Source organism: Rhinatrema bivittatum, chromosome 7, assembly GCF_901001135.1.
Source record: "Rhinatrema bivittatum chromosome 7, aRhiBiv1.1, whole genome shotgun sequence".
NCBI lineage: Eukaryota > Metazoa > Chordata > Amphibia > Gymnophiona > Rhinatrematidae > Rhinatrema > Rhinatrema bivittatum.
This window is the reverse complement of record NC_042621.1, coordinates 201,429,878-201,456,876: the sequence shown is the minus strand read 5'-3', so window position 1 is coordinate 201,456,876 and position 26,999 is coordinate 201,429,878. Positions and strand designations below refer to the sequence as shown.

The 26,999-nt window shown below is 41.5% G+C and overlaps 1 protein-coding gene across 2 annotated transcripts in view; it reads right to left on the bottom strand.

The window, feature by feature from the left end:
• Window positions 1-26,999, bottom strand: part of ANK3 (ankyrin 3) — a 1,160,209-nt gene that overhangs the window by 69,984 nt on the left and 1,063,226 nt on the right. For both annotated transcript variants that reach the window (XM_029609754.1, XM_029609755.1), the window contains 2 exons: window positions 14,512-14,884; window positions 12,934-13,020 (listed from right to left, as the gene is read on the bottom strand). In XM_029609754.1, coding sequence (XP_029465614.1) covers window positions 12,934-13,020; window positions 14,512-14,884 — 460 coding nt within the window. The remainder of the gene's footprint in view (window positions 1-12,933; window positions 13,021-14,511; window positions 14,885-26,999) is intronic.

Genomic DNA, 26,999 nt, shown 5'->3' with positions numbered 1-26,999 from the left:
AATATATGAAATACTTGGATAAATAGAATTACCTGACTCATGATAATTCACAATTGTAGTTTCCCCTAGAGGGTAGTGTTCATATGGATAAGATCAACCATATGAAGGGAACCGTAGGAGAGGAAAAACTTTCTCGGAACAATAGGGCATTTTCTATGATTGGCAAGTGGAAGCGAATAAACGTAAAGAAAACTCAATACAGTCTATCCTGAAACAGAGTTTAGAAAAGGCTGACATTATACATAGTACATCTGTGAATTATGAGGATAATTCTTTTGAATTTGAAAAACATTTTGAAAAAGCAATACAGGAGATTTTGTTGTCTATTCTATCTCGTATAGAAGATGGAGAGAAAACATCTTTCACATGTCAAAATATTGATTTTTTTGTGGACCTGAGAAGCTCTAGAATTGATATGGTGGGTGTTTATGATATCTCACTAGTGTCAAATTTCAGATGGCTTATAGACTAGCAATGCTATGGATTGTATTGTTTACTTTTTGCTTGTTTTTATGAAGATTATATATGCTTTTGTGTGAGCTGCTGAGGACATTGAATTATGTGACATATAAATATTTTAAAAAGAAATAAATTAATGGCTCAAGAAACCCTCTCCTAATAACACAGGACCTACAAAAGCAATGCAAGAGCAGCTGCTGGAAGCTGCCCTTAATCCATTTCCTCCCAAAGCAGACTAGCAGGAGGTCTTTCAGTACTGTATGCTTGCTAACGAGGAGCTTTCGGAGTACCTCAGTCAGCACACCAAATTATATGTTAACTATTCCGGTATTAAAGAACTGGAGAAAGAGGAAAAATCACTTAGCACTAACAATTCTTTTTCCAGAGTTTGCTTCAAAAACTGTGTAACCGCATTGCTACTGCTATGTCACTTGGTCCCCTGAACCCCCATCTTAAGCTTTATGCCATTGCCTGAGCCTGCTTTGAGCAGCTAGCTGCCAATAAGCTTACCAAGCAGAACAGGTGATGGCCCTTCAAATAGGGAAGTTAGAAATCACTGGAAAAGCAGTAAGAGAAGTAGAGGAAGTGGTTGCAGCAGAGTCTCTAACACAGGTGCTACATGCCCAGGATTTAATTCAGACAAGCCTTGTTTCAACTGTCACAGTTTGGTTACTGAAAAGTGGACGCCCCCTTGTTTGGGATATCCTCCACTCTCTCCCTCATGGCGAATCCTTTTGTTCCCCATTAGGAATTAGCAGAGACCACCAGGGTTTTCCCTCTTACCCTTGCACTCATTCCTTCCTGAACCTATTATCTCCCTGACAGTCTCCAGACACATGATAGGGTGCCTTGTGGGCACTGGAGCTTCACGCTCCGATGCAGTCTGTCCCCTTACTTCCACTTTTTTCTGAGAGTCAGCAGGTTGTGGGCATTACCAACACCCCAGAGAAACTTCCCTTAACCTGCCCTGTTCCTGAGATTCTGGGCCCCTTTAACATCTTCCATTCTTTTTTTCTTTCCTCTTCCTCGGCCATGATTTGTTCTGCAAACTTATCTGTACTATCTTTTGTACTGAGCATGCTGTTTTTCTTCAGTTTCCTACTTCACAAACATCACTGCCACCGGAAACCCTCCATGCAGTGCAGACTTGCTTGGAATTGGTCCCTCCAGCCAATCTTTTCCCTCTACTCTTTTCTGTCCTGTCGAGCTTGAACTCTCCCTTGTTTCTGATTCTCTGTTGGCCACTTCCAGTAATGACGTAGGTCTCCTTGCAGTTTCTCTGGTTATTTCTGTTCACCCACAGTTATTTGCCTAATGTGCACCAGTACCCTTTGCATCCTCAGGCATTGGTAGGCATGAGGCCTGTCATCAAAGATCTCCTGGACCAAGGCATTCTTGTTAAGGTCCCACCCAACTGAGCTTAAAAACTGCATTACATGGAGAATCAAGATGGCCGCGGCAAGGGAGGTCAGGTAGTAAGGAGCTTTCAGTTCTGCCAGATTACCTCTTTGCTGACATGCCTCATACACCAAGAGGAAGGGCAAAATACGGGTGGAAACCCCGACCACCCCGATACCTGCCCTCTCCCAATCAAATATTGAGAGCTTCTTTTCTCCGATGGCAACATTGATCCCGGAAGGAATGTCCACAGCAACGGGCGGCAGGGAGCAGATGCCGACGCCGCAGGACTTACAAATATCTTTAAGTCCTGGGGCTCCCATGACGCCTTCACCTCGACGTTTTGAACAACCACAGGATTCGGGACCGGCCACCCGACCAAAGCTGCCTGGTGAGCTGGAGACCTTTGGGGGGAAACCAGTGGAATTGCTGACAAACGCACGAAGTTCCGGAGGAATTGAATTCCCAGTGCACATGCTCCAGCAGTTACTGGAATTGAGTGAGAGCAAAGACCCGGACCGACCCCGCTAACTTCTACACCTTCAGCTTGGGACAGGAACACCATCAGGAGGGTGCGGTAAGCACTGCTTTAACCTCTAATGCGGCTAAACTACAAAATGCTACCTTAGAAACAGTATGGAAGGCTCTACTATCTTTAGAATCCTCCATAGTAACACTGTCAAAGATTATGACAGAAACACAACACATTTGCCAGATAGACCCGTTGTTGGTAGTTCATACAGATAAACTACAAGATTTGGAAACTCAGGTGTCTCAACTTCAAACCACACAAACTACTTTGGTACAAGGAGAATTGGCGAACTCCAGGAAAATTGAGAATCTAGAAAATGAGATAAGATTTAGAAATTTAAGAATATTGAATTTTCCACATTTTAGTCTAGTTGCACAGTTAGAGCAATTTAAAAAATATTTAGTGGAAATATTGCAATTACCTAAAGAAGCAATTCCACCTATTCTCAAGATTTATTTTATAAAGACTGAGAAGAAAGATGGAAATGAGGAACAAAGTAAACCTATTCAGAATTTAGATGCTGGAAATCTTACAAATTTCTTGGAGCAACCGTCGGAAGATCAGATAGATTACTCTGGGACTCTGCTTGTTAGTTTTGCATTCACCTCAGACAGAGACTTAATCCTGAGACTTTTTCTCTGAAATAGAGACATTTTCTTAGGGTATAAGATATGGATTTATCCAGATCTGACAAAGATTACTCAACTACTGAGAAAAAGTTTTTTGGATATGTGTCAGGAGGCAAGAGATATTGGAGCCCAGATTACCATACAGTATCCGAGCAAATGTGTTTTGAGATTAAACAATATGAGATATGTTTTCTTCGACCCGCTGCAGTTACGGTCGTTTCGTGATTCACATTCCCTTAGCAATCAAAGTGCTACTTAAACCAGTTATGGGATAATTATAAAATGTTGTCCCTCCCTTTAGCTTTCTCTATAATATTTCATGTAATAGCTCCTATGTAAAACCTTGATTATCCATCCCTATTTCTTTATAACGGATCGATATAATGTTGGGTAATAGTGGTAATAATTGCCTAATTGTTTTGAAACAATGAAAATTGTTGGTTTGTATGATTTAAAGATTAACATTATCTTCATGACCCATTTAATGATATGCATGTATTTCTATCTAAGAATGTTAAAAATGCATAAATAAAAAATAAAAACTGCATTATTCCCGTTCTTCCTGTTCAGAAGCCCAATTCAGGTACATTCCAGTTTGTTCAGAATCTGCATGCTATAAACTCCATGTTATCATCTAGTGCTCCAGGATCCTTATACCGTTTTATCCAGGGTTCCCGCTAATACTATCACCTTTTTTGTTGTGGACTTTATACTCTGTATTTTTCTCCTTTCCTGTGGCCCTGAATCTCAATATTTGTTCTCGTTTATATTCAATGTTCAGCGATACACAGAGAACAGGATACCCCAAAGATTCATACATTCTCCTTGTTTTCTCCCAGGCACTAAATTCTGTTCTCGCTGACTTTGATTCCCCTGCCAGTTCCACTCTCCTTCAATATGTTGATGATTTACTGTTGTGTTCTTTTCAGGCCTCAGTCACAGATACCCTGCAGTTACTCATTCAGTTGGTGGGGAAGGAGTTAAAAGTTTAAAAACACAAGATGCAGCTCTCTGCCTCCTCTATTACTACCTGGGATACTGTATTTCTAAGGGACAGTGCTCCCTCACCCAAATCATGTGGAGGCTATTCTGTACTTTTCCCACCATACCACTCTGAAACAACTCCAATCTTTTCTGGGTATGTGTATGGTTAATTTTTATCTTTGGATTCCAGACTTTCCTATTCTTGCCAGGCCTCTTTACAACCTCTTCAAAGATCCTAAACTCTCCTCTCTTTCATGGTCTCCAGAGGTAAAGTCAGCCTTTACTGCCCTTAATCAGGCCTTTACCTTTGCCCCAGCCTTGGATAGGCCAAATTATTCCCTTCCTTTTTCCCTGAACTGTCACGAACGAGATGGGGTGGCCTCTGGAGTTTTAACTCCAGCCCATGGAGACAAACGACTGATCGTATACTTTTCCTTCCATCTTGATCCTGTGGCTCAGGCCCTGCTGGCCTGCCTGAAGGCTGTAGCCGCTGCCATTTTCCTTGTGGAGACTTTCCAGGCTTTTGTCTTGGATAATTCCCCTCAATTCAGCCTGGAAACTCCCAGGCTGTATGCAAATTACTGGCAGCCTCTGACTAGGTCTCAATGAACTTCCTGTTGCTCCCCCATCATTCCTGCCATTTCTTACTCGACTGACTCATCAGGGGTCGCACTCAACCAAAAAGGGGGGAGGGGGGGGGGCTTATGCATGAAATTTACTCACATTGGTGGAAACCAAATTTTGGCCCTGTTGTACAATGTGTTATTCAGAGTTGTGAAGTTCACAACCCAGGCCAAAGATTATGGTTGGCACTCTTACATTTGAAAGCCCTTGGGGCCCATTTGTGAGATTACAAATGGATTTTATACATATGCCAAAGGTACTGCAGTTTGAATATGTTTTAATTAATGTATGTATGTTCACTGGATGGCTCAAAGCCTTCCATACTGCTAAGAATGATGCAATGATAGTGGCAAAGAAGCTACTGAAAGAAGTTATTCCCAGATTTTGTATTCTCAAATGTATTGAGACTGATAGGGGTCTACATTTCACAGGATTCAACAGACTGGAAGGACCTTAGGGATCAAACTGAATTATCATTGCCCTCACTGACCTCAGACTTCAGGACTTTTAGAGATTAAATGAGGTTTTGAAAAATAAGCTCACTAAATTATAGTAATGATGACAGAAAAAGACTAAATGGTCCATCCAGTCTGCTCAGTAAGTTTTTTATTGTAGTAACTTCCGCTCCATGCTGGTTACCCACAAGCCATATGTTAAGGGTAGTAATAGACCTCTCTGAAATGACCAGATGCCATCCCCATTGCTCTCATATGTATAAGAAATATGTCCAATCACATGTATGGACTTACCCTTCATGAACTCCTAATGGGAGGCCTATGTCCACTGTCTCCATTCACAAACTATCTGTGGACACTGATTTGGCCCAGGATGATCTTATTTTACATTTTGTTTCCCTGTTCACCTACAAATTAAGAAGAATCACCAATGAGCTTCTGCTGCACTGACTGAGCCACCTAACTTGGCAACACCAGATATCCAAGCCAGGTGATTTTGTGCTTTTCAAGGTATTCCTGTGAAAGAATTGTTTGCAACCTCAGAAGAAGGGCCCTTACTAGGTGCTTCTGGTGAGTTATTTGGCCTTGAAATTGCAAGGACTTGATTATTGGGTCCATGCCAACCATTGTAAAAAGACTTTTGACCTCAATAGGCCACTCATATCATAATCCACCCTTCAGGGCCTACATGAACTGTGCTAGGAGGGATCCATCCCTTACGTGAGCCAAGCTTCCTGTAAGAGATCATGTCTTTATAGTTACTTTGTCTTCTCACATTGGTCTCCTTCAATAATGAACTCCAGACAACGCCTTTGTTAATCTGAGTTTGAGAGACTGTGAACGTTAATGTAAGTTATGCATGAAAGCCCCTCTTTCATAAGGGGGACAAGAAATTCAGACCTTCTTTCTTTTCCTGGATCCTACAAGTATCTCCCAAGATGGCATCAACCTGGCCCCATACAATGATACCCAAAAGGGAAAGGGATTCAGAAAAAAACCCAGAACTATTAAAACTCCAGTTCCAACCATCTCTACTGTCTGCCTATTGGTGCCTTTATAGCCAGTGGAATCTTTCTGAAGACATCTTCACTGTCCAAGGTTGGCATCACTGCAATAAGACTTTTACCTTCCTGGCAAACTTCTCCCTCTCGTTTACATCTACCAAAATACCTGTAATTTATGTGGAAGAAGGAAATTCCAGACACAAAAAGGGACGCTCCAATACATCAATATTACACTGAAAGCAAATCACTTCCACTATCCTCTACCATGACGCAACTAATCAACCTTTGATCCTTTGTCTACACCGATTTCTCTGAACTGCTCCGATGATCTGTACAATTATACCAGGAGTCCTCTCGATTTGTTTTTTATTATTTTGAATTTATAGACTGCCCATCTAATATTCTAAGTGGTTTACAAGTAAACATTCACAATTGAGTAAAAACATAAAACCTATACAAAGGCAACCTACATAAAAACATAACACACCATAAAACAAAAAATAAAAACAATTAAACCAATAAAATAAAATGATAAGACAATATAAATAAAAGGCTGCATATTTCTGCTAAATAATTAGAGTTCCTCACAAACTTTTAAAAGGTCATAAATTTCCCTCGGAGGGCGCTTTAAGGAACCTTCTCATTAAGCAAGTTAAAAGCTTTTTTTTAAAAAGAAAAACTTTCAGTAGCTTCCTGAATTTCATCAGTGAGCTCTCTTTCTTTAGTCATAAAGGTAGGTTACTCTACCACAGTGGATACTGCACATAAAATAGATGCTCCCGGTATTAATCAAGCCTGATCTGTTTAAATGAGGAGACATTAAGAAAGTGCTAGGAAGCTAATCTTAATGATCTTGAGAACTGATAAAGCTTCAAGGCAGCATTAAAATAAGGGGACACCAGGCTATGGAGCCCCTTTAATAACAGTAATAAAACTTTAAACTTTATTTGCCACACAACAGGCTACTAATGATATTTCTTCATCTTATCCAACTTAACCCCTTCTGAAATATGTACCCAACAAGGCAAAGGTCTAGTTGTCTGGACCCCTGGGGTTTATTTCTTGGGGCTAGCAAAACTCTGAATCCTAATTATTCTCAACGAGTTACCCTTGGATATGTCCTTCCACAGTTTTCTTTTCATGGTCATCATAACCTTACTTCCCCAGAGATCATCATTCAGACATTCATTCCCATCAGTCGAGGGATGAGCTATTACTCTGACAATAATCCCCTGAAGGAGAAAAACACAGGCTTCCACAGTTTTGTGTGGTAATCTTTTCAGGAATTGGGGTCTATGAACTTGAGCAGGCAATCAGAAATACATCAGCTAATTTAGAGGGCTTAGCTAATGACACTGCCAAAAAAATGCAGGTGATTCAACAAGAACTTACTTCCTTGGCAGATGTAGTCATGGATATACATTTAATGCTAGACTTGCTCCTGACTGAAAAGGGAGGTGTTTGTGTTTTATCAATAAATCCTGCTGAACTTACAGAGATGAGTCAGGAAAGATGCAAGATCTAATCAATCATATTAAGAATTGGGGAAGACAGGCTCATATGCCCCTGCTTTCAGGATGGACTGAGACATATTTGGGAAAGAAAACTGCCTACTTTGTCATTTTAATTGTTGTCTTGGTAATGTTAATATGCATTTGCTTATGTGCTCAATGCCTTATCTCCATGTGCGGCAAGACTGTTTTTAGTGCTACTGTTATAGCTTTTATTCATCCCTCAGCAGCTGAAGACCTAGAACTGAAAGAGTTTGCCTTTCAAAAACAGGCCACTTCTCTAATGAATACTGACTTACTGTAAGGTGTTAATTGGTTTGCATATGTGTTATAGACTGAGTGGTGACATGGCATGTGTAAGAAGGTCCAGGTCATAGATCATAGGCAGCTTGACAGTGGTGAAAATCACAAAAGGAGAGAACTGTAGAACTTTAGAAGGCCCTGTTAGGCCTGCCTCTATTGTGCTTTTACACCGTCAAGCTAAAGAGATCTGCACAGGACTGTTAGAATGTTCTGGTAATTTTTTAAGGCTGTAACTTCGGTGACCCCTGAGAAAGGGGAAGTATAGTCACTGTCCACTCTAATCAGAGTGGGTAGAAACTAGTTAGATCTAGTGAGTGGTTTTGCTGATAAAAAGAAACATTTGTCGTAAAAGTCTTAGTTATGTAGTCCTGGATAAAACACACCCAAAGAGTTATAGTAGCAAAGATTCACCAGGTATTAATAGGGTTGCCAACATTTCCACAGACCAGGACTGGACACTTGAGGACCGAGGGGAGGGGCAGAGGGGAGAAGAGAGATGGTGTCCCTTATTTGCATAAATGTTAGATCCTGCCAGTGAAGTGCCTAAACACTGTACCTGTGAATACATTAAAGGGCAATAATGAATTGACAGCCTGAACACAAGCAACAATTTGACTTCAAGCCTTTCAGGACAATGAGGGGGACCCTTGCCACTCAGCTGCTCTCCATTTCTTATCTCATGGATTATTAGGGGGTGGTGGTGGGTGGCACAAACTGTTTCCTGTGTCCTTCTCTCACACACTCATATTCATTCTGTCATGCACATACACTCTCACTTATACATGCTCTCTCTCTCTTACATACATGATCGCAGAAGGTCAGAAGCATGCTGGGCAGGATAGGGGGGAAAGAGGGGAGAACCAGGGCTGTCAGAAGAGGCAAACAACTGCCCAGGGTGCCAGGCCCAGGGGCACTTCATCATGGGGCTGGCCACCTGTGCTGCATGCCAACATTGTAGTGGAACAAGTGTTCCTTAAGCCCCTATGTGGCTGCTGGCTCAGCAGGCCAGTCATATCATCCAAAGAGGCACTGCCTGCTCACCCTCTACCCCTGCCATATTACCTACATTGCCTGGGGCACTGGGCAGCCCAGTAATAGGCCTGAGGAGAGAGGTGAGATAATAGGTAGGGAGGAAGACTGCGTTTACAGCAAGGGATGCTGGGCAGGAAAGGGGCCAGAAAAGGGGTACAGGCATGGGCAGAGAGAGGTGAGGGTCACTGCAGTACACTATATTAGAGATGTGAATCGTGTCCTCGATCGTCTTAACGATCGATTTCGGCTGGGAGGGGGAGGGAATCGTATTGTTGCCGTTTGGGTGTTTAAAATATCGTGAAAATCGTTAAAATCGTGAGCCGGCACACTAAAACCCCCTAAAACCCACCCCCGACCCTTTAAATTAAATCCCCCACCCCAAATGCCTTAATACTTCATCAACTTTGGGAGGGAAGTACTTACTTGCCCTAAACCAATGGCAGGAAAACCGGCACACTAAAACCCCCTAAAAGCCACCCCCGACCCTTTAAATTAAATCCCCCACCCTCCCGAACCCCCCCCCCCAAAATGCCTTAAATTACCTGGGGGTCCAGCGGCGGTCCGGAACGGGCTCCTGCAATTGAATTGTGTTGTCTTCAGCTGGCGCCATTTTGCAAAATGGCGCCGGCTGAAGACAACACAATTCAATTGCAGGAGCCCGTTCCGGACCGCCGCTGGACCCCCAGGTAATTTAAGGCATTTGGGGGGGGGGGTTCGGGAGGGTGGGGGATTTAATTTAAAGGGTCGGGGGTGGCTTTTAGGGGGTTTTAGTGTGCCGGTTTTCCTGCCATTGGTTTAGGGCAAGTAAGTTCCTGCCCTCCCCCTTCCCCCGATTTACGATGTTTTAACGATAAATCGGGGGAATTGGTATTGTATCGTGGCCCTAACGATTTTTGACGATTTAAAATATATCGGACAATATTTTAAATCGTCAAAAAACGATTCACATCCCTACACTATATGTATTTAAACATTAGGTAAAATCCAAGCTGCTAAGGGAAAGGCACAGGTCCAGAGTAAGACCTGAGGGAGGAAGGTACAGCCCATAGAGCAATTTCCCAGACAGCTGTAGCTGTTGGCTTGTCTGAGCAAAAGACTGTGATCCATTCCCTCCCTTCATGTCCCCCTCTGTTTCTCAACCCTACCATGCTCCCAATGTATCTAACTTCCCTTTCCTTTTGTCTCTCCCCTCTCCTCACCCTGAACCTCCATCTGTTTGCTTCTCCACCTTCTCCTCTGTGCCTGTATCTGACTCAGCTGGCTCATTGCAGCCCCTCTCTTGGGTCCTGGCCCAGGACCTTGTGGGGGGAGGGGTATCCAAGAGGGGGATTCCTACAGAAATCTGTGGAGCCACTGATTGCAGAGGGCTCTGCTGTGCCCCACCGCCTCGCCCTATGCTGTCCAATCACAGCATAAGAAAAGAGGTGGGGGCAAGGATACAATGCGGCTCTCCTCTGAGAGGCTCCGATCCTGCCTTCCTCTCCCTGCAAGCAGAAGACTGTGAGGGAGAGGAGGAGCCACCTGCAAAAACAAACTTTTAATGCTGGTCGTTACTTTTGACTGGACGCTGCATGCCTGAAAGCCTGGCTGTCCAGTCCAAAACCAGGCAATTGGCAACCATAAGTACTAATTACCAGCTTACTGGTTACTAATGAATAACTGAAGTGATATATTGTCAGGTACTTCCTGTTTTGGGCAGAATTGTGAAACTTTTCTCCTTATGCATAAGTCTCTAAATAAAGGCAATCATTACTGATGTTACCTGGGTGTGGCTCTTGGCTAAAACACTCAGACAGGGGGCTTGGCTAGGAACCTTGGAGAGTACCAGAATTGAGAACTTCAACAGTTATGTGTGTTGTTTCCTCCCCCAACCTAACCACGACCTTTGGACCACCTCTTTTTAATCTGGCTACAGGTCTGCATATTGTGAAAGCATACCCATACTTGCAAAGGCAACAGAACAGGATGAGCCACTGGGGCTGTGGCCCAATCAACTTTTTGTCGCACATGGTATCAGTGATTAGGGGGCTTGGGGGAGCAGGGAAAGAGATTGGTTTAGTTTGTGCCCCCCCCCCCCCCCCCAGTAAACATGTGGTCTGCTGACCCTACCTACTTGTACTTTTACCTGTGGTGAGAGAGAGGATTTTCTCCCTGGGGAATCTAGATAGGTAATTGATTATTTACCCAGCTAAATCCCTTTGAAAATTGCCCTTTAGAGATGTAATTTTCAAAAAATGTGAACTCTGCAAGTAATTTTCACTTTTGGACTTTACTCTAATTTTCAAAGTAAAAGTATCTATGTGCTTTTGCTTTGAAAATAACCCTGGGAAAACTGCCCACATGCATTTACATCTGGAAGCATAGGCAGTTAGCTTTCCTGGCAAAACTTACACACATACTTTTAAAAATCAAAAACTATGCATTTAAGTTGGAACCCCTCCCAGTTCCTGCCCCTGGGAATGCCTTTCCAGTATGTGGGTAAAAATACATGCAGTCACAAGAAATAACCAAACTGATATATTTAAATATTATCTTATAAAAGGACTATCATATGCCACACTTTGAAGCAGCATTTCGAAACATGAATTTATGTCAGGAACAGCATTATATAAGATAAGTAACGTTTTGTATTTAGTTCAGTTAAAGAAAATAGGATTTTTAGAGTTTACATGGACAAATATTCATAGAGGAGTCGATATTCAGCCACAGAGCAGCTAGTTAAGTTAGCCTGATGATACATCTATTCAACTAACTTAAGCAGGGTATTCAGCAGTGCTGAATATACCCAGCTATCTTAAAGTTAGGACAGCCCTACGGCATAACCTGAGTTAGCTGCACAAGGTAAGCGACTAATTCCGAATCGGAGTTAGCCACATAACTTATGCAGCTGACTCAGCATCTCCCGGAAACACCTCTGGCCCGCCCCTGATTTACACAGCAGTTATCCTTCTAAATGGCTTCTGAATATCGATCTCTCTAATTTTGGGAACACTGAAGCTCTTCAAAGAAAGACTTTTCTAAAATTTGGACCAATGATTACAACAGCTCTGATCCTCACACAATTTATTTAAGTGCCTGGGTGTGGTGTATGATGATCCTATTTAAATATATGTTTGGTTTATTTGCTGTGGCTATTTCATAGGGTCTTAACTTATAAAATATCAGGTTATTTATATTAATGCAAAAATACATACATAAAACACTGTGCGTGCACATTTTTACCCATATATTGGGCAGACGATTTTATCCAAGCCCATTTCTATATGTAAAGCAGGGCTTTACCAGTTGGAAATGGCTTTTAAAATTGCGTTCCTTATGTAGACACCCAGAGATAATATGCTGCTGTATTAACAAATGATGCTACATTGCTCTTATGATTTTTCTTTTTAAGATGCAATTCCAGTACTAATAAACAAAACTAGGGAGGATTTAAGAGTGTTCATACAACCATTTCTAGTTTCATACTGGTTTTGCACATAAAATATTTTTATTTTAACTTAGCTGCTCTACAATTATTGCTCCCTGTTCTGCAATTTGGTTAACAAGTTCTCATTATTTAATGTCCTTACATGCCCTTTAGCTGTAAGCATGTACTCATTGGATTGTCCTTATTAATAAAGTATATAACCCCTAATACAGGGATTATTAACTCTGGTCCCTGAAGGCTGCAAACAGTTATGATTTTTAGAATAACCAAAATATATAAATTAACCCCATTCCTGAACCACCTGCGTGCAAATACATCATATGAATATTCATTGTGGCTATTCTGAAAACCCCTGTCCTAACGTGTTTAACTGTGCTATTACGTTTGTGACAGAATCCCAGCAGATCTATGTTTTATCAGGCATTAATTAATCACAAAAACATGCCACAAACAAAACATATTAGAAGCAAGATTGTATGGAGGCTAAAAGTATCTTCATTAGCACATCTGTACTGCAGTCCAAGAAAGAAAAAATCCATGCCAACACCAAGTCAACAGCTGGAATCACTGGATACCTTTAGAATCACCCGCCGTCGAATAATTCTTGTGGTGAAGCTCTTTTCCTCATCTGAGCTTGTCTCCCATTCACTGTCACTACATTTCTGATAAATTTATTTTTTTTAGTACATTTTATCGGTAGATTTTGGCACAGCAAAACATTTAGTCTTTGGAAAAAGGAAGGAAAGAACTATCCTGGCACGGATTAATCATGGAACAGATGTTAATAAAGTCTCTTCATTTTGCAGACCCATCAAAATTAGAAGATGAGACACCTGACCAGACTATATCTAGCATTGATTTTTACCTATATTCAGAGGAATTTTATATAATGTTATAGTAAGACTGTGATTCTTAAATTCTGCCCTCATGACTTCCAAACAGGGTAACCAAAAGATGGAAATATATCTCATGAATATTTATTGTAGATATCCTGCAAATTAGATCTGTTTGGGGATCTTGAGGACTGCATTTAGGAACTACTGTAATAAGGAAAAAAAAACAGAAGATGTAATAGAGAGAAATTAAGCTATCCGAAAATTACAATCAAAGAAAAGTTTAAGATATTTTCAACTGAAACCAAACCAACTACCAGCACAAGAAAATAGTAAATCACTGTTGGCAACATAATGCTCATATATAATTAAGTAAAATTATCTGTTACCAAAGAAATGATTAAGGAATATGGGAATGCTGGTGAAGTTGTGTGTCACAGGACAAACACAAGGGTGCAGGGTAAAACTTAAAGTACAGGTTTGTATAGGTAATGTCTCCAGATGTAGGGTACTATTGCATCTGTATAAAAAATGATAACAATGGCTAGAAGGTGGAATTGGATATCAAAGCTACTAAAATAGAGTGCTAATGAGATTTGTACATGTATTTCAAGTCACCAAGTTATTGCTTGGAGACCTAAGGCTTTAGTGAACAGAGATTGTTTACAGAATTGTACCATCTGTTTAAAACTGCAAGCTTAAAAAAAGGTGAGATGGTTCAAGCTATGATGTAGATAATTGAACTAAACAAGCATCCTGTTCTTTCTTCATCTTAATGAATAGAAATTGAATACTCTTTTTATCCTTTATATTTTTAACCTTTTTTTTTTTTTAATCTGCATATTTCTGTGTTTTTCTTAATTCTAATCTACTGATCACAGTAGCACGTACTAGGTGAGATTTCTCCATATTGCAATAACCACCAGCCCTAGTTTAGTAATGTAGTCAGGACTGGTTTAAGCACTGGCAATACAGGCAATTGCCTAGGGCGCCAAATTTTGATAGGTGCCACATTCCCTAGCTGAAGAGAAATCTGTTTCAAAGGGCCATTGCAGTGGCACTTTATCTGCTCTCCTCTGGCCCTCAAACTCTGGTCCTGCTTATGCAAAACAAAATCTTAAATCCAGTCCTGAGGGTAGTATCAGTATTCTTGGCAATAACTGCCCATATTGCAACATAAACATTAAAATGATACTTGAGCAAGTTGAATAATGATATCCCACAGTGTCTATAAAGATAATATATTTCCAGTTACAAAACCACAGTGCTGAAAGACAGAGTGCATCTAGCAAACATTTTCTAGATTTCTAAATACTGTACCTTTTGTTCAGGCACTGCTGCTTCTTCCTGTTCCTGGATGTTGGCCTTTGGCTTGCCATCTTCCCAGCTTGCTCTTTTCACACCGACAGGCACACAGGTTTTATGTTCTCCTCGTCCTGGCTTGCTCGCCTCATCCAGAGATTTCCGATATACTGTTGATGCTGATGTCTGTTCCTCAGCACGACCAGAGTCCTGTGGCATGTTTAGCTTCAGAGTTTCCTTGTCACTCTGTTTCTGAGCACTGGCTGCAGGCTCCTGAGCTTTAGGTTTTGCTTTTGCATCTGCTTTAGAGTTTGTAGGACTCGCATTAACTTCTGATTTCCCAGCATCTCCTTTCAGGTATGAGGTAATAGAATCTCTAGATAGATCATGACTGCAACATATGAGGAAAAAAAATACATAATTGTAAATTGATTTAACATGGTAACACAATAGATGAAAGCAGATAAAGCCCAACTGGCCCGTCCAGGCTGCTCAGTTTTTCTGGTTCACATTGCTAAGGATATATCCCAGCTGCTAGCTTTCAGGATATTGCTCCATCCAAATAAGTTTTAGTGTTTTCTTTTAGGTTTTCTACCATCCTGGGGAAATAAGCACACGAGTTCCCATACTGAATCTGACACACAGGCTCTCCCACCCTCCATGTTTTAACACCAAGTTTTGTAACAATCTAAGCAGCTACCAACACTAGAGAGGCTGTCACACTACCATCCATCCACTTATGTCCCCATGGACACTATCAACCTTCTGGCAGCAACCCAATTGGCTAGTGGAGCTTTGTAGCTTGCTGGTTCCCACTCAAGCCACACTTTCACCTGCAGTGTCTCTTACTCATGCTTCCTATATTCATACCATGTTTTATTTTTATCACCTCTCCTCTTGTATCTGCTTTCAAGGGAGTGAATGGTAAGTTGTCTTCAGTATTGTATCATCCTAATTTTGATGTTAACACTCTCCTCTATATTTGTCCCAAGCAAACCTGAATTCTGTCATGGTTTTGGTTGCCACTATTTCTGCCAGGAGGCTATTCCAGGCTTCTACCACCCTCTCAGTTAAAGAAGTATTGTTTAAGTTTCCTCTGATCCTTTCTTCCTACAACTTCAGGTCAAGACACCTTGCTTCTGAATTTCCTTTTCTATGGAAAATTTCACCTACCCTACTTTATTGAAGCCTGTCAAATATTTGGTTGCTTTTTTTTTTTATATCCCTCTTTTCACCTCCTTTCCTCCAGCAAGTACCTTTTAAGTGTCTTAAGCAATATATTGCAGGCCCTGCTCCATTGTGAACCACTTCCACTGTCTCAATATTTCTACAAAAGTACGGCCTTGAGAAGAGAACACAGTCTTCAAAGTGGGATCTCATTAATGACCTAAACAAAGACAATGTTATCTCCTTTTTCCTGCTGATGACTCCATTCCTTATGCAACTGAGCATATTGTTAGCTTTCCATGTTGTTTTATTGCACTAACTGGATGCTCTTAGGTTATCAGAAATGATTTTTCCTTAATCTTTCTTGCTTGACAATTTCCAGTTCTTATCTTTCTATTCATAGTGTAGCTGACACTATATTTTAAGAATGGCTACTTTGGTAACAAATACCCTTAACAACAATGATTCCTATTGAAATACATCTGAGTCTTGGCGCATTGTGGTCTGTATTTTAAAAGATTTACGTGCGTAGGTGGGCTTACATGCGCCGGGCCTATTTTAAAGGCCCGGCCTCGCGCATAAAGCCCCAGGACGAGATTAAGTCCCGGGGCTTCGGAAAAGGGGCGGGGTGGTCCAGGGGGCGGGGCGCGGTCGGAGGATCCCGGTACAGCGGCCATTTGCCTCTGTGTCGGTGATCGCATGCTGGCACAGAGGCAGGCGAAGAAGATAAGATAAAGTTCGGGGAGGGGTCTATGTTAGGGCTAGGGGGCGGGTAGGTTAGGGGAAGGGGAAGGGAGGTTAGTTTAGGGGGTTGGGAAGTGTGGGAGGGAATGGGGGAAGGCTGCGGGTGTCAGCGCACACATGTTGCATAATTGTGCACCCCCTTGCGCGTGTTGACCCCCCGATTTTATAACATGCGCGCATGTTATAAAATCGGGCGTCCATGTGTACATGCTGGGTAGCGCGCGCAACTTTATAAAATCTATCCCTTAGATTGAAAAAAAGGAATCTATGATTACTAGTGGTGGCACAATTTTTTGGACCATTTAAGCTTCAGTATAATGATGATTACACTAAAGTTCCATATATTTCTTACATATATTTAAAAAAAATGTTAGTTATGTTTTCTTGTATTTTGATTTAATGAGACTTGTTTTGTTTGTTTTTTTATCTAAATATCTACCAACCTTTTTTGGTCCTTTTTTCTGTTTTCCTAAAAAAAAAAAAAAAAAAAAGGGTTTCATTGGCGCTGGCCCGATGATTTCCCAGGTTGACTGGGGCTGGGAAGGCAATTTTCAAAGAGCCCAATGGGGAGGGATTTATGGTCAGCACTCAAGGGTGCATCGGCTGTGTGGATTCATGGCCTGTGATTGAAGGGTTCAGGAAGGAGCTCTGGTCGAAACCGCCGCTGCAATGATTAGACTGAGGGATTATAAAATAGGTGAAAAAAAGTTCCAGGTAGTTACAAATGTAAGCTCATGGCACCAGGATCACAGCACTGGTTCTGATTAGGCTAGAGACCCAAAAGGAGCAGCAGGAAACTGCCAGGTGACAGAAAAGGAACTTTTTATATATGACAACTGCGTGCTGGTTTCTCAGTTTTGACAAGTGTCATGAAGGAACTGCAGTATTTTTCTTTACCACATACCATACAATCACATTTATTTTTTTTTCCAAATTGTTGGTAGCAGGTATAAAGTGTGCCTTTGTATGATTTTATCCCCAATATAACAGATATGAGACTCAGAGATATTTTAGAAATTTAGTAAACTGTTTACTATGGTAAATATATACATAGAAGTGATGGCAGAAAAAGACCAAATGGCCCATCTAGTTTGCCCAGCAAGTTCCCACACTTATTTTCCCATACTTATCTGTTTCACTGACCACCAAATTCAGGGTCCTTGTTGGTAACTGTTTTATTCGAATTTCCTGCCACCCCTTGCCATTGATGCAGAGAGTAATTTTGGAGTTGCATCAAATGTGAAGCATAAGGCTTAATGGTTAAGTGTAGTAACCGCCGCATCAAGCAAGTTACCCTGATGCTTGTTTACCCCGACTGCACAGATTAATGGCTTGTTGGATGTTGTCTGAATGTAAATCCTCTTTTTCACATTTCCCCCTGCCATGGACGCAGACAACGCTGTATATGCATTCAAAGTGAAGTATCAGGCTTAATTGGTTAGGGTAGTAACCGCCGCAATAAGCAAGCTACCCCCACGCTTATTTGTTTACCCAGTGTTGTACCCGGTCGCAGACGGCTGCACCCTCTATTGCTCACCTATTTCCTGCCTGACTCTGTTCCTTTTGGGAAGATGGCTACCTCCGCTTCTCCACACCGAGCTCTCCGGCGTCCCTGGTCCAGCATGGGCAATTGCGTTAGCCATCTTTCTCCCGGAGTCACCTAGGGCACGTGCACGCAGCCCTGTCCTTTACGTGTGTCATAGCGGGAACCTCGGGGGCGTCCCCACCACATGATGTCACAAGTGCTGGTATTTAAACTCCGTTTATGATTCCTAATACGAGTTAGCAAGGAATCCTCCATGCTGATCTCTCTACGTTACCAGATGCTTCTGCTCTGGGTACGCTCGCTCCAAGATGACTTAGGTACCCGCTCCACGGGGGCCTTGCCTTGCTCATCTACACCCTCCGGGGTTATCTGCTACCAACAAGAACGCCTAAGATCCTCAGCCTACCCCACACCGTGGACCACCACCGGATCTACTCTCACTGGCCTTTCCATCTAGACCTGGGTTCTCGGCCTACCCCGCTTCGCAGACCACTACCGGACCACTACCGGACCCATCTCCCTCTCGGGACCTGGTGAGACTGTGTAACTGCCTTTTCCACTCTTCAGCCTTCAGCAGAACATTGCCATCAGACATCTCCTCTTCTGGCTGGGATCATTACCCGTTCCTCGGGTTACCATCTCCATTGCTGTATAATAAAAACTAACTTCTCTGTGTCCATCTCTGCTCGGAGCTAGTCTATTGCTGCAAGTCCATGCAGGGCTCCGCCCTGTGGGAGGTGCAATCTCTTGCAGCGACCAAGGGCCCACGCCTCAATGTCCAAAGTACAACACCCAGACTGTGTAGTTCAGTCCTTGTTGGTTGTTGTCTGAATGCAAATCCTCTTTTCCACATTTCTCCTTGCCGTTGAATCAGAGAGCAATGTTGGAGTTGCATTAACCGTGTGAAGGCTTATTGAGTAAGGGTAGTAATCACCAGGTAGTAACCACCATTCCAGCAAGCCACCCCCATGGCTCTTCTCTTCATTCCTATCCTCTAGCCTTTATGGATCCACAGTGTTTATCCTATGCCCCTTTGAAATCCTTCACAGTTTTAGGCTTCACCACTTCCTCCAGAAGGGCATTCCAGGCATCCACCACCCTCTCCGTGAAGAAATACTTCCTGACATTGGTTCTGAGTCTTCCTCCCCGGAGTTCAAATCGTGACCCCTAGTTCTATTGATTTTTTTTCCAACAGAAAAGGTTTGTTGTTGACCATGGATCATTAAAACCTTTCAAGTATCTGAAAGTCTGTATCATATCACCCCTGCTCTTCCTCTCCTCCAGGGTATACATATTTAGGTTCTTCAATCTCTCCTCATAAGTCATTTTATGAAGACCATCCATTTTTTTGGTCGCCCTTCTCTGGACCGCCTCCATCCTGTCTCTGTCCCTTTGGAGATACGGTCTCCAGAACTGAACACAGTACTCCAGGTGAGGCCTCACCAAGGCCCTATACAAGGGGATCATCACTTCCTTTCTCTTACTAGATATTCCTCTCTCTTTGCAGCCCAGCATTCTTCTGGCTTTAGCTTTCGCCTTGTCACATAGTTTCGCCGACTTCAGATCGTTAGACACTATCACCCCAAGGTCTCTCTCCTGCTCCGTGCACATCAGTCCTTCACCCTCCATCAAATACAGTTCTTTCGGATTTCCACACCCCATGTGCATGACTCTGTACTTCTTGGCATTGAATCTCAGTGCCATATCTTCAACCACTCTCCCAGGTTTCTTAAATCCCGTCTCATTCTCTCCACTCCTTCCGGTGTGTCAACTCTGTTGCAGATCTTAGTATCATCCACAAAAAGACAAACCTTACCTTCTATCCTGTCCGCAATGTCGCTCACAAAGATATTGAAAAGTACCGGTCCCAATACCGATCCTTGCGGCACTCCGCTTAACACCACTCTCTCTTCAGAGTAAGTTCCATTTACCATCACATATTGTCTTCTGTCCATCAACCAGTTTGCAATCCAGGCCACCACCTTGGCACTCACTCCTAAGCTTCTCATTTTATTCACAAGCTTCCTGTGCAGGCCCGTATCAAAAGCTTTGCTGAAATCCAAGTAGATGACATTGAGCGCTCTTCCTCAATCCAATTCCCTAGTCACCCAATCAAAAAAATCAATCAGATTTGTCTGAAAGACCTACCCTTGGTGAATCCATGCTGTCGCTGGTCCAGCAATTCTTCTGACTATAGATAGTTCACTATTCTTTCTTTCAGCAGGCACTCCATTACTTTTCCCACCACCAAGGTGAGGCTAACCGGCATGTAGTTTCCAGCCTCCTCTCTGCTCTCACTCTTGTGAAGCAGGACCACCACCGCTCTTCTCCAATCACTCAGCACCACTCCCGTTTTTAGGGATCTATTGAACAGCGGATCCACCAGCACATCTCTGAGCTCCCTCAGTTTCCTGGGATGAACCTCATCAGGCCCCATGGCTTTGTCCACTTTCAGTTTTCCTAGCTCTTCCCATACATTCTCTTTTGTAAACGGAGTTTCATCTACTCCACTCCCCTCCAGTTTCTGGTTAGCTAGCAACGGTACTTCTCCAGGGTTCTCTTTAGTGAACACTGAACTGAAGTATTCATTTAATATTTCTGCCATTTCTTCGTCTTTCTCCACACATTGATCTTTTTCACCTTTCAATTTTACTATACCACTTTGGACTTTTCTCCTTTCTCTGATGTATCTGAAAAATGTTTTGTCACCTCAATTTACCTCTTTGGCAATCCTTTCTTCAGCTTGACTTTTTGCTGTCTTGATTACTTTCTTCATCTCCCTCTGTAAAGAACATAAGAAATTGCCATGCTGGGTCAGACCAAGGGTCCATCAAGCCCAGAATCCTGTTTCCAACAGGAGCCAAACCAGGCCACAAGAACCTGGCAATTACCCAAACACTAAGAAGATCCCATGCTACTGATGCAATTACTAGCAGTGGCTATTCCCTAAGTAAACTTGATTAATAGCAGTTAATGGACTTCTCCTCCAAGAACTTATCCAAATCTTTTTTGAACCCAGCTACACTAACTGCACTAACTCTACATCCTCTGTCAACAAATTTTCTCCGATTAGTCTTAAATGTACTACTTGTTAAATTCCTGGAATGCCCACTAGTCCTTCTATTATTTGAAAGTGTAAATAACCGATTCACATCTACTCGTTCAAGGGCCTCCTGACCCCCCCAAGGCTTGCCAATAATCCCTGGGGGTCCAGCGGGGGTCCGGGAGCGATCTCCTGCACTCGTGCCGTCGGATGCCAGGAATCAAAATGGCGCCGATAGCCTTTGCCCATACTATGTCACAGGGGCTACCAGCGCCATTGGTCAGCCCCTGTCACATGGTATGAGCACAAGATGGCGCCGATGGCCATGTGACAGGAGCTGACCAATGGCGCCGGTAGCCTCTGTGACATAGTAGTTCAGAGGCTATTCGGCACCATTTTGAGCACGGCTGGCAGTGGCACACCGGGCATGGAGGGACAAATGGAACCCGGGACCCTGCTGGACCACCAGGGATGTTGGTAAGTCTTGGGGAGGGATCGGGATGGTGGGGGGGTTTGTATGTAATGCATTAAAATGAATTTAAATGCTTGGGGTGGTTTTTTTTTTTAACTTCATTTTCCCGCTTCGTTTGTTGAGTCGGTTTCGGGTTTCACCGTTTCGTTTTTCAAAAAAACTAAACGATAAACCCGAACTTTACCATGAAGTATCCGAGTGAAAAAACGACCCAGTAGAAAAAAACGAAGCACACCTCTAGTTTGTAATCCACGAAAGGGCATCACCACCTATCCATTGACTTTTTACTTTTCCTAGAAGCCTCTCATGAGGAACTTTGTCAAACGTATTCTGAAAATCCAAGTACACTACATCTACCAGTTCACCTTTATCCACATGTTTATGAACTCCTTCAAAAAAGTGAATCAGATTTGTGAGGCAAGACTTGCCTTGGCTAAAGCCATGCTGACTTTGTGCCATTAAACCATGTCTTTCTATATGTTCTGTGATTTTGATGTTTAGAACACTTTCCACTATTTTTCCTGGCACTGAAGTCTGGCTAACCAGTCTGTAGTTTTCTGGATCGCCCCTGGAGCCCTTTTTAAATATTGGGGTTACATTAGCTATTCTCCAGTCTTCAGGTACAATGGATGTTTTTAATGATTGGTTACAAATGTTTACTAATAGGACTGAAATTTCATTTTTTAGTTCCTTCAGAACTCTGGGGTGTAAACCATCCGGTCCAGGTGATTTACTACTCTTCAGTTTATCAATCAGGCCTACCACATCTTCTAGGTTCATCGTGATTTGGTTCAGTCCATCTGAATCATTACCCATGAAAACCTTCTCCAGTACGGGTACCTCCCCAACATCCTCTTCAGTAAACACCGAAGCAAAGAAATCATTTAATCTTTCCGTGATGGCCTTATCTTCTCTAAGTGCCCCTTTAACCCCTCGATCATCTAACTGTCCAACCTACTCCCTCATAGGTCGGCCCATAGAGCTTCTTCTTTGCTCCATCTTCCTTGCAGTTCAGATGCTTGGATATTGTTTTTGACATAAAGAGCCACTCCTCCCCCTTTTCTGTGCTCTCTGTCCTTCCTTAACAAGTTATAGCTCGGTATGGCCATATACCAATCATGAGATTCTGTGAACCATGTCTCCGTGACAGCAACAATGTCCAAGTCCGCCTCCACCATTAGGGCTTGCAGATCTGAGATTTTATTGCCTAAACTACAAGCATTTGTGCTCAAAGCTTTCCAGCTTTTCTCGTTCAGGTTATTGCTTTTCTTGGACTTCTTTTGTGACTTATTTAGCTGACGGTTGTTATCCACTTCACTCTTTTCCATTTCATTTGTATTTGGGGGTAATATTCTAATTTCCTTCTGCCACCCCCAACATCTAGTTTAAATGCCTTATGACATAGGATTTGAATTTATCTCTTAGGATCCTTTTTCCTGCCATAGACAGATGTAAGCCATCTTTGACAAAGAGCTTTTTAGTGTTCCATACTTGGCCCCAGCTCCCAATATATCCAAAACAAGGATTTGAGCCATACATTGAAGTTATCAATATAGCTTAGCCTCTCCTTCCCCTTTCCATGAATAGGTAACACTTCTGAAAAGGCAATGGTTGTCGCCATGTGACTAATCTGCTTCGCTAGAGACTGGAAATCTCTCTGTACCTCTTGGATGCTGTTTCTAGAAAGGTCATTGGTTCCCAGATGGATGATATCAACTTTAGTATTTGCTTTCTTCTTTGATCGCTTTGACTATCTGAATAGCATTTCTGCTGGCCGATGATCCTGGAAGGCTTTTAACTGTAGTGTTTCCCTCAAAAAGAGTTCCCAAATTAGTGCCTCTGATGACAGAATCACCCAGCACAATGAGCTTTTTCCTTTGGTTACTGATTGTATTATGGAATTTTTATATGCATTTTCTGTATGCATTTTCAGATTCCACTTCAACCTGTTTCACAAGAGCTTCTTCATTATCTAATACAGAGAAGGCATTTTGTACTTGTGTCAGTTGAAAGAGCATGTGTCTCTGCATCACAGATCTTACTCTACCAGAGCCCACTGTTATCCCATTGTTTTTTGGGTTCCTTAACGCCCCGTGTGAGTGGGGGGGGGGGGGGGGGGTTAGACATGTGGGCTGCACAGTTGTGAAAAATGGGTGTCTGTGGGTCACAGGTCTTATTCTACCTGAGCCCATTGTAAACCCCTTTTTCCTTGACTTTTGGGTTTTCTGAATACTGTAAAGTGGGTGAGACTTTCTTTATTGCAGCTAATTCAGCTTTAACTTCAGACAGCTCCTTTTTCAAGGAAGAGAGTTCTGAAGAAATGGGGCAAGTCCTAAGTTTCCAGATGATTTCCCTCAAAATAAAGGCTCCACAATAGTTACATTGGATAGTCCTCATGTTGGCAAATTTATTTGATGGATACACCTGAGGAATTACCAAATTTCCAAGTTATCTTGTTGCCAATTATGTATTTAGGCAGACTATATCAGAAAAACAAACCCAGGGGTGGGTGGGTAGAGGGGCAGGGTGGAGGGAGTTAAACAGTTAACACTTGGCATGGGCTATTCACTGGACACTGTATCTGCTATTGATTTTGAACAGACCCTCCCCCAGATTGGCTAGCTAAGTTAAGCTTTTTACTTAGTTCTTCCCAAGAATCTGTAGTTATGACTTTCTCCTTGAAGTTCAAAGCAGACTGAAGACTTGATTGTCCCCTGCAATGCACTGTGAGTCACCTGCCCAAAGCTGAATAGAAAACCCCCTTTTTGTTTTGGGGGGGGGTTGCTTAAACAAACATACAGCAATTTAATGCAGCAATATCAATATCTAGGAAAATACAGAGATAAGGCTAGCACTACACAGAAAACAGAAAACTATAACCAAGAAATCGCCTAAAATAAGGATAAATTAAACTTTTATCTTAGTAGTCCCAAGAATCTGTAGTTATGGCTTTCTTCTTGAATGATAGCCAATCACAATATAGTGTCTAGGAAGGAAAACTAGAGGCTCAGCTAGGTGCTGAACACCCTAGGCTAGTCCTTGCCCATGTCACAATCTTACAAGGATTATATAGATTTTTTTCCTTATTTCCTTTGCCAAGTATTGATCATTTCTAAACACATCATTCAGGCCTGGCTTCCTTTCCCTAGGGTAATTCCCCCCCCCTTCCCAAATTGTTTGGAATAGGGTCTTATGTTTATGTCTGATTGCTGCCATGGTGTAACTGTGTTAACAGATCACAGTGAGGAACTACTGTCTGCCCAAAACCCGGACTGGGGATCCACTCCAAGCATCACAGCCTAGTTTCAATTTACACTTGTCGTGGAAGTTTTACAACTTGAAAGGGCACAGGGAGCTGAAGAGTTAACTGAGTTGGTAGATAAGGAGAAGCAGGAAATATGCAAAATTGAAAGCGCTTCTCATATGCCAATTCAAACGGAGGAGAAAACTAGTTTAAATTAATTGATTTTTATGTTTAAAAGTTATAAACAGACTGATGGGGAATTAAAAATGTGGAGAAATGTGTTGATTTTTGCAGAAAATGAACTTAGTAGATTGTTTAAGAAAGTTTAATTTCATTGGCAGTTAAGTGTGATCTGCAACTTGTCAAAGTGACAGCAGAAAATGTGAACCTCTCCTAATGGCTAACATTGAATTTCTACAGAAACTAGTAGCATTGAATTTCTACAGAACTAGTAACTTATGGTTTCTTTAAACACTGGATAAATACTTGTATGTGAGTTAGATAAGGAAGGTAAATGGCTCTGATCAGAAATAGAGACAGAGAGCAGCTGTCTTGTCTATTTTCTCTGCATATAATATATTTTTGTCTTAAGCAGAATTGTCTATTAGTTTGTATGTCTGGTAATGAAACTTCTTTACTGTTGACATCCTGCTACAAAAAAAAAAGTGCATCTTCTGGTCCTGAATCAACAGACCACAACATCTGTCATGTGACTTTGTTCATAATTTTTTTATTTTTTATCCCTATTATATGTAATGAACTATTATAGATACTGTGTATTTAGTGAAGGACTCTGTACGTTGCAACATGTATTGCAGAATGAGTTGAAAAACACAATTTTCAGAGTGCTTTAATCTTTGAATAAAGCAGATGTTTGTAGCTGTTTATACAGAGATCTGATAAAGCTGTTTATACAGAGATCTGATATAAGAGATGAGCTTTTTTTTATTTTTCAGCTTTTTGCTTTCTTTGCTTAATAAATCAAAAATCATCTAGTTAGAACAGAATATGATTTCTTTCTTTTTGTGTACAATAATCACAGAAGTGTTCTACTTTAAATATTTAGAAATGAAAAAGTATCCTCTAGTTTTTTGTCTTGTCATGTGATTAGATTTAAAAGATGAATCAATTTCTCTTTGTATGGGGGATTTTATTTCTATAAGTTGACAAGATGATGTCTGCTCTGCCAGATGCAGAATCTAAATAATTTTCCCCAGTATTTTAAACAGATCTGTTCTTTTTTGTTCTTTTTTTAAATTTCTGACTTTTGATTTAATTTTTGATCAATCCAATAACTTTTTTTTGGTCTACCTGTTGAGCTCAAATATTTGATATTTGTCTGTCTTTATGGGATGTTTGTGTGTTATTACAAATGAAAACAACAGAGCCTGATGAGAAGAATGCAATGAATGAATTTATGTAGTCAATTCAATGAAATATGTTTTTATGTGATGTCTGAGCACCTGGGTTGTTTGTGGTTTTGAATATTGTATGTTACCTCCTAGTAAAGTGGGAACATTATGCAGATTAGTAACAGTGTATGTAGGGATTATTAGATGAAGGGAGTTATTGACATTATGGAATTTTCTTATTGGTTAATTTAATCTGTAACATACACATCTAACTTAATGATGAGCGTTAAGAGGCTATGCTTCGATGTCAGAGAAGCATCATATTGTGAGAACTGTACACACTATTTGTCAATGATCTCAGAAATCATCCCATCCTTTGCCACAGAAGACATCTTGCACCCTTCATTTTATGGAGTGAAGTGCTCACACTTTATGCCTGATGTTCTGTCTTCATGTTTTTCTTGTTCTATGGGGAATGTCCTTACTTAGATACTGTTTTCCTTTATTTTATGAGACAATATACCTTTATTTGACATGTAATAACTGATTTATCATAGCAAAATATTTTAATGATATACCTAGTTAATAATTAGTTATGTGCTACTTGCAAATGTCATTATTTAGATTTTCACATTAATGAAATAGCCTGAATTAATGCAATTTTATTAGTCCTTAGTGACGCTACATCTCCGTGTTCATGGTCAGCAAAATATGCTACCTGTATGTCTATCCGATATTCAGATAGTAATTTTTCTTTTTAGAGAGAACTACAATAGATTTTTGACACAGGCGTTTTGTTTTCGCTTTTGCATTACACCACCGGTGGGTGGGGGAATATATTTAATGCACCTGAGTTTAACTGTTCTAGATACCTAAAATATAATGAGTAGCAAGGTGTGCACATTGGGAGCTGCAAAGAAACAAGGACCTAAGCCAAT